General features: G+C 32.3%; 1 protein-coding gene across 4 annotated transcripts in view; it reads right to left on the reverse strand.

Annotated features, from left to right (window-relative positions):
* The window catches only part of PCDH7 (protocadherin 7), a 356,517-nt gene that overhangs the window by 176,516 nt on the left and 166,010 nt on the right, over window positions 1-13,991 (reverse strand). For 2 of the 4 annotated variants that reach the window (XM_039848695.1, XM_039848697.1), the window contains exon 2: window positions 276-492. The exons of 1 other annotated variant lie outside the window; for it this stretch is intronic. In XM_039848695.1, coding sequence (XP_039704629.1) covers window positions 276-492 — 217 coding nt within the window. The remainder of the gene's footprint in view (window positions 1-275; window positions 493-13,991) is intronic. One more of the 4 variants, XM_039848696.1, reaches the window with a different exon arrangement.

The raw sequence follows: 13,991 nt of genomic DNA on the forward strand, positions 1-13,991 counted from the left end.
CTAATTTAGTTTGTTTCATACCAGGTACTACTCTTATTTGTAAATGTGTTTATTTCTGACAGGCTGTTTTAAAATAATGGTGCAAATTTAGTAAATTTTATCTATATAGTTATGTTCCTTTATTTGGCATTTCTGCACTTTAACAAATATTTATTATTTCCAATAAAATAGTTTTAGTGTCAGCTACTTTATTTTGGTTTTAGACTGACCTTGCAAGTCTACTTATTATGGCTCACTAGCGTGATTATGTGTGTGGATGTCGTGTTTGCCCCTACCATTTTCCATATGCTCTGCCTCACCAACACTGCCATCCGGCGTGGTCCTTTCATAGTTGTCCTCTGGGAGTGGAAGGGCACCCAGTCTTGGCCCTGATGAACTCTTACTGCTTGGTGTTTCTGACTCCTCCAGCCCGCTGTCATAGCAACTCTGCAGTGACCCCTGATGTGGGTCCTGAGGCTGACTCACAACAGAAAACGTCACTCTACGAAATGGCTGTAAAAGAAAAGATTCTGAATGTCACTAAAATATAAGATTGTAAATGATCGTATTAAAAAAATACATAAATTACATACATTAAGGCCTATTGACAACTAATTCAATACAAAATGCTTAATATGGTATGTTGACATCTATTTGGTTAACTCTGTATTCTCTAAGGCAATGCCCAGAACTTAGATTCTATTATGAAAAAACTGAAAATTCCCTTTCTTAAATAGAGATAAGAAAACAGCAATTTGACTAAAACACATCTAAATTTTTGTTAGTTCCACATATTCAATCTTTTTTTATTCAGTAGTCTTCACTTCAGATATGCTTTTTCACAAATAGACTTTAGAAACAAGGGTCAGCGATTTGGGAAGCAATAAATATTGAACCAATCCATTGTAAGAAGACTTCATTTTTAAACACTTGTTCCATATGACATAATGGTTTAAAAATGAGTGTTCTGGCAGTTGACTTAAACTATTAAAGGTACAGCCGATAACTAGAAATTTAAAGCGCAGTGCTAAGAAATAAGAATATATTTCTTAGTTTATTCATATTAAAAATATTGCCTATTGACTTTGAAATTTTAAGGGTAGTATTGAAATAATAGATAAAATTTTCCTTAACCAGGACATAAACACAAATTTTAAAAGTTTAATTGTATATGCTTACTATGACTATAGTTCGTTCTAAAAAAGTAACATTATGAACAGTCTTTAGGCTGTATTAAAAAACTGTTGCAAATCTTTACCCAATTGGACCTCACAATTTATATAATACTGACAATTGGCTGTAGTGAAGATTTCTTATGTAAGGAATTTACAGATTATTGTAACTACAAAATAAAACAACAACAACAAAAAAATAGGTTCATCCGGGAAACAAACTAAAACCATGCATGGACAGTGCTACATATGCAATATTTGAAAAAAATATACGAAAAAGTTTCTGTAATATTTGTCTGAGGTTATTCTTGTCAATAGCTGTATCCATTAAGCTCTTGTATGATTTGAAACTGGCATAAATGTATGAATTTTTAAACCTATAACTCATACTAGCTCTTTTTAATATAAAGTATAAAAGTAATGTTACTAGAATATAGTGAGAAAGGGAAAGAAACTTTTTTGCCATTTTATAACTTGAATACTAACAGTACAAATCATTTATCACAATTGTGACTAGTAGAATTATTTAAAATGTTAAGGAATATCCACATATGGCAGGTTAATAATGGGAAAGCGAGAGCATTGTGACATTTCCCCAAAATTTATAAATCGACTTTACTAAAGACACACACACTTCTACAAAGCTTCCCTTTATATTGTCTCTTATTGGTGTTTCTAATGAGTACCTTGCCTTTCATGTAGTTATTTGTAGTATTCAGTCTTCATAAAATCCTTTTTTATGCTAAACTTTTAAAACTGCTGAATATTACTTTAAAGGGAAAATATTTAAAGTACATACTCTTCTTTATAATATTTTGCTGAATTGGAGCTTCAGTATTTTAAAACAATTACAAAATATTTCTAGTATAAACAGCATAGGCCAAAATTTACTGACAATAAACTACATTGAAGCATTATCCTTGTTTCATTAATAATTCTCATATTTCTTTACAGTAGTATGATTGTAATATTTTACCTTAATCTAAATAGATGTAGAAATCAATTTGTATTTACCATGCTTTATCTTATATGTATATTTTCTTTTTTTCCCATGTTTCACTCTCAGTTTACTACAAAATGTGATTTGTTTTATGTCTTTGGTCTCACCTTGGAAATGAGACCACTGACAGTCTTCTAAAACCACACAGAAGATACTCATCAAATACTACTAAACAATAATATTTTAATGACAATGTTAAATTTAGTAAAGAACATCAAGGATCATGAAGGTATATTATCACTTCAAGACGGAGCAAAATAAAAAGAATTTATATAAATTTTATACATACAGAGAGAGAGGGGGAAAGGCGGTTCAAAATCTATATTAATGGCTTTCAAATCTTTAAGAATCAGTCTTTACTAAGGTAAAAAGTTCAAAATAAAGAAATATATAATTTATACTTATAAATTGACAAAGGGAAAATAAATAAGAAATTATGACAAATGGTGTTATATTTTGATATAAAAATAGAAAAGAGGGTTATGTTTGGGTGAAAGTGGTAATGTTAGAATCTGTGTTTAAATGTTGGTTCTACCAAAAGTAATGCTAGGATAACAGATTGGTGACAGGCCATGGCTGCAATAAAAAATGTCAAAAATAATGATTTTTTATAATGTATTACATAATAACTGCAGTGAATATATCTGTGCATTTTATTTTCTTAATTTTTTGCTCTACTTTGAATATTTTAATCACCATGAATTATTTTAGGTTACATATTAAACTTAATGATGGAAGAAAAAATGTTTTAACTTTAAAATACTGTGATAAATAGGTATACTAAAAAATACTTTGATTTATTAATGTTTTCTTTTTGTATGTTTTTCATTCAAAATAATATCTTAATGAATGGAAAAATAATTTGTAATAAAAATTTAAAATAAAGAGTATCACACAGTGTATCATAAAATACTCCATCTCTCATTTTTATCTGAAGTTTAAAATAGGCCATTAAATGTCTACAGTACAATAGCAGCATTATATTACTTCTCTAGTTAATAATTTTTAATAAAGAAAATTCTTGAAGCAAAGTTTTTAAGTTGGCAATGTGAACCAAATTAGTACAGAATCCTAAAACCCGAAATCTGCAAGAGTTAAGCTTTAGTTTTAATAGTAAATCAGACATATAAATTTAGATATAGATGAAGAGATAGATGATAGATAGATAGATAGATAGATAGATAGATAGATAGATAGATAGATAGATAGATAGATGGGTGGGTAGCTGGATGGACAGATCGACGGATGGACGGAAGGACGGACGGATGGATGGATGGATGGGATGATGGATGGGATGGGATGGATGGATGGATGATGGATGGACAGATGGATGGATGGATGGACGACGGATGGATTGACAGATGGATGGATAGATGGATGGACAAACAAGTATTTACATCCCATCCTTCATCATCGGGTTGTGTCTATTGAGAAGTCAGATTTTATAATAGAAGTTATGACACAGAATTCATATTATTTGTGTATTCCAGAAATATTGACTAAAGCAAAAATACAAAGTATTATGTCAAATGTGTAACAGAGAGAATGAGTTTGCATTACACATGTAACTGTCACTTTGTTACTTACTGATAGTTTGAAGTAGCGTAGTTTAAGTAGTGACTCTCAAACGTAGATATGCTTTAGTGTGATCCTGAGCACTTGTGAATAAACCTAGTACCAACACCAGTCCCACTGATGAAATCAGTGTTCCTTATGGAACTGAATATCAATAGTTTATAAGATCCCCCACGTCATGAAGAGGCACAAAGAGGAAGGAGACCCACCCCATCACTGAAAGAACACACGGAAAGAAGTCGAAAAGACCACACTGCTCCAGGAAACCAGCTCATCCCTTAAATGGCCATAGAGTTTCCCTGAAGAGTCGGTAGAACCATGGTTCCATCTTGAAATGCAAAAATATTACATAAATAAATCTAGTGACCTGAGGTGTCTGAGCTTGCAATTTTCTGTCTTTGGTAATAAAAGATTTGATGTCCTACGAGAGCAAACTGATCTTTCTAAAAGAGAAAAAAGCATAAGCTTGAGGAAGAGTATCAGCCTTCTAGTTATTTGAAACTGTGAAGATGTACTTGAAAATTGAATAAGGAATTCAAGAAAGAGGTCTCCAAGAAAATCACTCCCAAATTTTTCAGTGTGATATATGTGAGACATAAACAGGAGTGAGCAGATATCAAAGATTTTAGTTAGGCAAATGAACAAACTAATTATAAGAGTGAAATGAAGACATGATCTGGCAAATCCTTACAAAAAAAGGAGTTTGAAGATATGTTCAAGGCAGAGGGTTATGCTAAGAAAAAGTGAGCTGTGGAGAAACAGCAATGAGAATGGGGAGCAAGGCCATTCTAGGGCCTGTGTGGCTGACTGGATTCAGTCATTATTTCACTATACCTACATTTGTTTTGTACATATTATGGACTTCAAGGCTTTTTCAACAATGATTCTACACATTTAAGAAACTAAATATTTTATAGCTATATAAAACAAACAAAATATGATCAAGTTTCCGACAAAATAGAGGTGTTAAAAAGATGCTGCAAAACCTGTTTGGGAATTAGGGAAGGCATTGCCAAGGACAGATTTGTGGGTTGAGAATGAAGTTTGATAGATAATATATACTTGAGGGCTGATTACAGATTCCATATTTGAGGCTATCAGCAAAGGATACAAGAGGGTAGGTGAGAAAATCATGTCACTTTTGAAATTCAGAAGCCAAGCAAGCCAATCATTTCTGGAAAGAAAGAAAATCCTATATGATCAAAGGCGTCGGAGCCATGGAGAAAACTGCTGACTACCACATGTCCACTGAGTTCACCCCTTAGAAGGTTCTCATAGCTATTTCATATCTCTAAACTCTCAAGAACAATTCTAGGAGATTAGACTAAAGCAAGTAAAAGACTGGAATGTAAATATATGGATAAATAAAAAAAAAATGAAGAAAATTTTTAAAATATGTCATGAGAAAAGTAAGATCATAGTTAAAAGAAAAAAATTTGTGTTGAATTTAATTTGTTTATATTTTTGTCTTTCTTCATTGTATTGAAAAATATTTAGTTTTAAGGTAAATATTTAAAAACACAAGCAAAAAAGAGTGCCTCAAAACGTAAGGTGGTTGGTGAATGAAAGAAATCAGAGAAGATAAGTAAACTAAGTAGACTTAAGAGAGAAATAAAATTAAAAATAAAATTACAAAAGATGTTGAGAACACGTTTGTGTGCTATCTGTGTGTGTGCATGTGTGTATGTATGTGTGTAATGAGAAACAAAATAGTATAATAGAAAAATAAAAAGATTCTATCCCAAGCAACTCTATTGAGTCCTTATTGACCTCAGACAAGTTAGCCAACCCTCAGTTCTTATGCCTTAGGCTCAGGATCTATAAAACAGAGATAATAATAACTGCCCCTTACTAACTTAAATTCCCAGGGAAATAATGAGATGGTTTATAAAAAGAGCCTTCAGCTCCCTCAAAGACATATACTATAAAAGGCATTATACCTCTGGCGACAGCTATATAGCTACATAACTAGAACTATCTCCCATATGTTTTAGTTTTTTGTTTTTTGTTTTTGTTTTTTTTACTGAAAAAAAATATATATATATATTCTTCTACCTCAGTAATTCACAATGCTTTTAAATGGAATTTTTTAAAAAAATTATGAAATTTCAATCCCAATTCTCTTCTTAATACACTAAGGTTTTATTGTTCTAACTACAAGTTCTTTGTAAAACATATACATATACTAACAAATTTTTAAAAAACTATTTATTAAACATAAACATTTTGATAGTCTATTATTCTAGAATGGCATTCATCAACTAGTTTTTGACTCATTACAACACACTGGACACTTTTACTTCAAGACATACTCTACTATAGGGCCTGCCCAGGTATTTTAAAGGTTGTTACAAATATGTTAAAAGTTAACTCCAGATACTATACAATCCCTGCAGGGTTGGATGTGCCTTCATTGTCATCTCAGTGCCCAGCGGATGGAAATGCTTAGAGTTGACATTGCTTTAAACTACATGTAGACTGGGAACCAGCATTTCCCACTCTTAATATAATTTTATATGATTTATTTTCTAGAAATTTACAGGTCACTTGGGGAATAGGCAAAGCTGTTAATGGAGAGGTCCTCTCTGCCTTCGATTTTTGCTCTCTCTCTCTGTGGGTGGCCATGAGGATGGCTACTTCTTTCTAGCCTCTCCTCATTAGAAATTCTGGTGAGCCCAACCTGAGGGATGTGTGATGGCAGTAATCATTTCCATGTAAAATCAACCTTACAGCCTTGAAAGGACAAACAGCGAATAAGATTTTTTTTTAATTTGGGTGCTACGGGGTATACGACGTAACATATTTAATAAATGCATTTTCTCATTAATATTTTTTTTTCTTTTTCTTTTTTTTTTGAAAAAATGAAAAGATGCTAAACCCAGTATATTGCTGAACTTGAGATCAGGAAAAAGACAGCCTGCTTAGATGAGGAGAGGAGTTAGAATATATCTGGATTACAAAAATAAGGCTTATGTTCTAATGACATTATTTCAAGGAGTAAGGCATACATGAGGGGAAAATATGGTGAGCATTTGCTTCTTTTATTTTTTTCTTTGTAAAATTGTATTTCCATGATTGATAATGTTTCCAAAGTGTTCAAGGAAAGTTAAATCCACATATTTCAAATGTATTAGAGGATTAAAACAGTTTTCTAAAAAATATTTTTCTTAATGTCTAAAAAGATGATGGTCAACTGAACTACAAATATGATAGCTGCCTCATTTTTTATTTTAACTTGCAGATATTCATTTTTTTTTAATTTCAGAGAACCATATAATCACGCTTCTTTTTTTGAAAGTACTGATATAATAACATATACTGTTTACAATCTGCACCTTTCAGGAAATTAAATTTGAAATTAACATCAATATGCTATTTTGTTTTCAGAACACAATCATTACAAAATATGTATAACATTTCCAAGTTCTACCTATTTAAAAAAATGCTGTCACTAATTTCATTTATAGTTTCTAAGAAAAGCAATAGAAACCTAATGCATATTCAAAACGATGAATAACAATGCCTTTATTTTTAGCCATTCTAAATTGTTAAATCAAAAGGTAAACATCACAGCATAAAAGCAAATATCACATCCCATTATCAGACATACTTTAAAATATTTGGTTACGTTAGCAAAATCTAAGTTGCAATCTGCAAGATGAAGATGAATTGTTTTCTTTGATAGGGCAGTGGCTAATTTTAGAAAAGGAAAAAGAAAATAGTTGAGCATTGGGAATATCATATTATACACAATACTTACAGTAAAAGAGAAAGCACAGCATTGGTGTAAGAGTGCAGAAACTTTCCCCTTGGAGTTCATTTCTTACAACCTAGCGACACTGCCTTTATGGGGATTTTATTTGCAAGAAGATAGGATGCCAGTGGAAAGAACTTCAGGTAAATCTCTTTCTTTCTATTGAATGCTGCTCTGTGTCTTACAGACAACTTTATTGGGAACTTTAAATGTGCACCTTCCTTTTTAGCTTCAGTAGTTTCTCCATAAATCTCCTTATCTGGAACTCACATACAGCTGTCTCAGTCACATCAATTATTTTTGAATGGGACAGGCGCTTCCTCCACCCCCCCCACCCCAATTCACTTAGTTATGTCCATCAAACAGACTTCTAATGACTCTCTTTGTCAGTCATAAAGCACTGAAACAGTCGTGGAGGAGAACATTGCAATATTATAAGGAGAGCTACATTTTATTTTTAAAAAGGAGCTATCCAAGACTGTGAGATCTTACTTGCAAGTGAACTGGTACTTGGTTATTCTGCAAAATGCAAACATTTTCAACTGGTGTTAGCGGCTACTGAACAAACATATTTAGGATTCCATAGCGCATTAGTTGGAATTTATCTGGCAGAACCTTCAAACAAACTTTAATCAGGTCTTTTAACTTTTTAGGGTTGCCTTCCTTTGCTGACATTTCAAGATTCTTCCATACTTTAAACTGACTTTCTTTCTTTCATGTCAATAGCAGATGAAAGGATATTAAAAAGCAACATGTTGAGACATTTGGATTAGTTAATTAAAATACTCATTTGGGGAAGGAGAAGTTAAATAACTATTTATTTCTTTTGACTTGTATGCAATTATATTTTCACATATTTGTTTCACATTTGTACGTCAGAAACTAAGAATGCGGGTGATACTTTATAGTTCTTAGTCTAGTAGATCACGAATTATTTAATGGCGCAAAAGAACAATGATGACAGTATTAAAATAGTAGCTACTATGTGCCAGGAAAGTGCTATTCATTTTACTTATGTTGTCACTTCTCATGCCATCATTATATGGTTCATATTGACATACTGATTTTGCAAATGAGAATAAAATAAATAAATTTTAATATTTAAACTACTGCAAGAACTACTCTAGCTTGAAAATAGAAATAGGTTTCTTATTTCCCCCCAATGAAAAATGTCAAGAAAAAGAAGAGCCAAAGCTTAAAATTCTTAGTAAATGTGTACAAACATTTTTTTCCAAAAATTTTTAACCTACATATTATGCTCTAAAACACAGGTCCTCTGTATTGTGAACACAATTGTTTAATTGCTCTGTTTTTTGCTCTTTTTGCTAAATTCTATTGAACTTAGTCCAGGATTGGCAAACTGATTCTGTAGAGGGCAGAAAGTAAATATTTTAGGCTTCGTAGGTCATAGGTCTCTGCGAATATCTAATTCTGCTGTCGTAGAGCAAAAACATTCATTGAAGATACATAAGTGAATCAGCATGACCATGTGCCCAAAAAACATTTTTTATGGAAAGAAAAAATTGAATTTCATATAATTTTCCTACTTTATGAAATGTAATTTTTTAAAAAATTTAAAAACTATAAAAAATCAAATGTAAAAATATACTACTTTTTATTATATTATTTTTAAATATTTTTGTGCATTTTCAACTAGTATGTAAGTCCTCATAAACAGTGTTTATCCATTAAACCCCTATTTCAATGACAGTACCTTGAAAATCATTTTTATTCAATTGTCATTTATTTATTAACATTTATTGATATTCCTGGTCCTTTTTAGAAAAAAACTCTGGAGAATCTGGAAACTTGGATTCAGTACCAGTACCAGTTCTGATATTAAATGTGAAATCAGGAGAAAAGATTACTCTTTCAGCTTTAGCATTTTCAACTTTAAAATGAAGGAATTATAGCCAATGATATTTAATACTTTTTCTAGTTTCTTAATCCTCTGAAACTGTAATAAGACAAGTGTGTTGGATCAGGGAACAAATGGTTGAAGACAATGATTTTAAAGTTGGCTTTGCTCACCCATGAAGAAATTCTTTAGTACATTGCATGGCATTGCAAATATTAATGCATCACGGAATGCATTTACTCATCATACAAAGATCATGAACAAAAACATGCATAGTAATCAAACATTTTAGTCAAATATTTTAATGAAAAACTACCAAGATGATGTGGTTTCCTCGGGCTTCATATCTTTGTGAAAAAATAAAGGCATTCTCTGGAATGTCAGCTTCATTGAATATGCTCCTCTACATCTTCCCTATCCTCTGAAACCACCTCTTTCGTGATTCTTTCTTTGACTCGACCACATAAAAGTGTTGAGTGTTCCTACTGTGTGCTACAGGCTCTGAAATCTCACTCATTTCTCAAATGTATGCTTCTAACAGCAGAGTTTAGCAAGGTTTGTGTAAAACAGAATGGTGAAAGCATGCTGGGCCATGATTGGATTTCACTTCCCAATTCATTTTAGACCCTACATAGTCTCCTGTAAGTTTCTGTGTTTACACACACAGGTAAACAAGAAGGCAGAGGGAGTCCTAGTTGGGAAAAGAGAATATTGACAAGCAACTAATGAGAAAAAGACTATCTTCACAATGACATCGAATCCAACAAAGACTTATTAAGCACTTGCTTTGTTCCTACCACTGTACTGAAAAATCTACATGCTGCAAATTCAGGCATTAAGCTCTGTTGGGCGAGTGTAGATTAATCACACAAAAGCACTCACAGAATACAAGGAAAGGTTTCTTTTTCTTTTCTTTTTTTCTTTTTGCTATTGTGATAATCATCAAAAGCTCAGTTCACCTGCCGCTCAGTTGCTTTGCATGACTCCTCTGCACACCAAGTTCCAGAAGCAGCTGAATGAGTTCGATAAACCTATGTCTTAAACTACACAGTTGGTGTTAGTCTGCAGCAGTTCAAGGGAGCAATGCTGAAAAACCAAGTGGAACTCCTATAGGACTGCCCAGGATTCCAACTACTAAAACACAAAAAATGAACAAATAAACAACAACAACAAGGGCAAAAAATAACCATTTAAAAGCTACCTCCTAAAATACATAGAAGCTTAGAAGCACAGATAGAAGCCTGATTCACAAGCACCTGAATCAATTCTCCCATACTGAAATGAATGAAAATGAAATGTGCATGTTAGGATCCACTCTAACGATGCTCTAGGTATTTTTCTTTTCTTTTTTTTTTTTTCCTTAGACATTTCATTCGAACTGCACCTGGCAAAATCTTTAGGAAACCACATACATTTTAAAACATAGATTCTGTGGAATGGAGGTTTGTGTCCTTAAGTAGCTTTCCGTGGTCTAGTTGTATGAAAATATCTGACAGGAATCAAGACAGACAAATGGAGTAAGGTTCTGAAGTGTCACTTAAACATTTAATTATTAAACTGAGTCGAAGCTTAACTCTTGAGCTAGAATCTTCTGCTATTAAGTCAAATCTTCTGCTACTCAGATAAATCTATTTTCTCTGCCATCCTGGGCTCACTTGCTTTCTCTTATCTGCACTTGGTTAAAAAAAAAAAAAAGTTACCAGTGTCCATAAAGAAAAATATACCCAATGTTCAGGAGATGTTAACTTTCATTCCTTAGTATAAGTCAAATGACTCCAGAAAAATCAGTGAAAGGGAAAGGGATAAGCAGAAAATGGACCCCAATGATGTCTACATCCTCATCTCTGGAACCTATGAATAGGAGACTTTACATGCAAAGAAGAATTTGAGACTGTAGATAGAATTTGCTAACCAACTGATCTTGAAATAAGGAGATTATATTAGATTATCTGGGTGAGCCCAATGTAATCAGAAGAGTTCTTAAAAGTAGAAGGTGGGGACAGAGAAAGAGGTCAGAGTAATGGAGTATGAGAACTGTATTCACCTTCCCTCACTTTGAAGAAAGAGGAAGGGACCAAATGGCAAGGAATGTGAGTGGCCTCTAGAAGCTATGAAAGGCAAGAAAGGAAGCAGATATTTCTCTACGGCCTCCAGAATAAAGGCTACCTTAACCAACACCTTGATATTATCCCGGAGAGATCCATTTTGGATTTCTGATCTCAAGAACTATAAAGTAACAAATTAGCATAGTTTTAAGTTGTTAAATTCTTGGCAATTTGTTATAGCAGTGATAGGAAACTTATACAGTAGGACATGGAACTCGAGGTATGGTGGGGAGAAGAGAGAAGTAAAATAGTTGGGTTTAGGCTTTACATTCAGGAAGGGGCTTAGAGTCATCATTCAAATTTATATTAGTGTTCCATTTCTGAATTACCCCACTGTAGAGCATTGAGAATTAGCATGCAATTCTAATAATTATACTTATTTTATAAAATACTTAAATATATTTTGCTTCTTATTTTATACCGAAAGTGTATTAAATTAAATTTTCTCATTTATTATTCTTTTAATATAATAAAAACATGAATAACAAAACAAAACAAAAAAATGAAGTAAACTAGGTCTCTGCTCACCCATCCATGTGGGGAAAACTACTTCAAATTTTTTATTTCAGTCCTCTCTTGTCAGATCACTAATACTGTTTTGGGGGAAACCCATGGACTTTCAAATCTGAAAACAAAAATTTATTTTCCTGACATCAATTACATATAAGTTAAATACTCTGGAGCCATTGACTTAATTCTTCTGAGCCACAATTCATCTTTTGTAAATATTAATGATAATCTCTGCATTTTAAAGATGAAATGAAAATCCATTTTGGTCTTACAAGTGTAAAAGATTTTATGATGTAGAGTGTTCTATAAATTTTAATGGTGAATTGAGCCCAAAATTGTGTCTATAGGCCAAAGAGGGAGCTAATATAGGAATTTAAAACAAAAATCATAAACTTGGAAGAAATGAGTTCTTCCCAGCACATTAGCATAAAACAACAACAACAACAACAACAACAATCTGATAATGAGTGTCTTGATTTTCAAAAATAGCATAATCTACACTGGAGAGAGCTAATAAATTCCAATTGGTGCCTAACTGGAGTCATTATATTTGTAGATATTGCCTCTTGTCTGCTATGATCTTTCTTATTTCCACTCTGTTTTATACTTATGTACTAAAAAAAAACAACAAATAAAACATTTTAAGAGGATGAATTCTTTATAAAAAAAGCTTGAGCTTTTCAGAAGAAAGAAGAAAAATAAATTCACAAAATAATAAATAAGTATGTTGGCATTTCATTATTCTTTAGGAAAATGAGGATATTCATAACTTGACCCTAACATGAGGACTCGAAAATAATTCTTTGAAGTAGGGCAGGTAGTCAGAAACATGACTGGAATTTAATTTTCAGCCATAATTTGAGACAGTAACTTAAACTATCTAACATTTCCCAGATGTTATTTCAATATTAAATGCCACAAAAGCAACTTACTTAATTTACCACCTCCTTGAGAAAAAAAAAAAAAAAAAGATTGAATTCTTAAGCTTACAAGAAAGGAACATTTTGAAATATGAGAGAAAAACAGATAAAACTATGAAGCAATAACATCATAGGACAATCATGTGTTATTACTACTACCATTTGGCCTTCTAAGCCTGTTTACATTTCAAATTTAGAAGATATTTGGGGAGCCATATCTAAAATAATATATTTTAGGTTTTTTGTTTGTTTTTTATCTTATGACTTTTTCAAACCTATGGCCTTCCCCCGCCACACACAGACACATCTTTTATATACATCATCATATTGTGCACATGACTTAACTGATATCTTAATTTTCACTTTAAAGCACCAAAATAATAACACTTTGGGTATCCATTGTTTCTGAAATTCATTATAGCTTATTAAAATGTTTGACTCAGCAGTGCTTCCAACCTTACATCTCATTATATGCATTCCATGTATTAAGAAATAATATTAATAATAAACCATGTAATTAAGTTAACATATTCTGGAGGAAACAAAATCATCTTGGCATGGCTTTTTTTATGCTTAACTTCAGTTTTTAATGACAATTGCTTATATTGGCAGATTGTGAATTAACTAGAGGTGAGATATATATATATGTGTGTGTGTATATATATATATATATGTGTGTGTGTGTGTGTATCTGTATGTATGTTTGTATGTGTATGCACGTGTGTATAATCTTCACTCAGTTTGAAAGAGAACCCCGAAATAAAACAGAGGTACATGGCTGAGCAAGAGAGACACACTGTAATGACTGATCGATAGAAATAGAAATCTTTCTAGGGGGTAATCAGTAATTGGTAGCAGACATTTCCCAGGATTTCCCAGGACATATCGTAAAAAGGCAAAGCCTTCTTAATGATATAGTTGATAGTGTCTGTACTTAAAGTGCATAGTGATATTCCCTAAGATTTATTGATTGCTTACTATGTGTCCATTCAAAGCTTATTTAATTGTCACAGTAGCACTATGAGGTAAATAAGAAACCAATGCCCACTTGGAAGCAGCTCACTCGCAATCACACGGTTGCTAAGTGATCCACAGTTCAGTTCTTACTCATAAGCAGT

Source organism: Pteropus medius, unplaced genomic scaffold (assembly GCF_902729225.1).
Source record: "Pteropus medius unplaced genomic scaffold, Ma_sr-lr_union100, whole genome shotgun sequence".
Lineage (NCBI taxonomy): Eukaryota > Metazoa > Chordata > Mammalia > Chiroptera > Pteropodidae > Pteropus > Pteropus medius.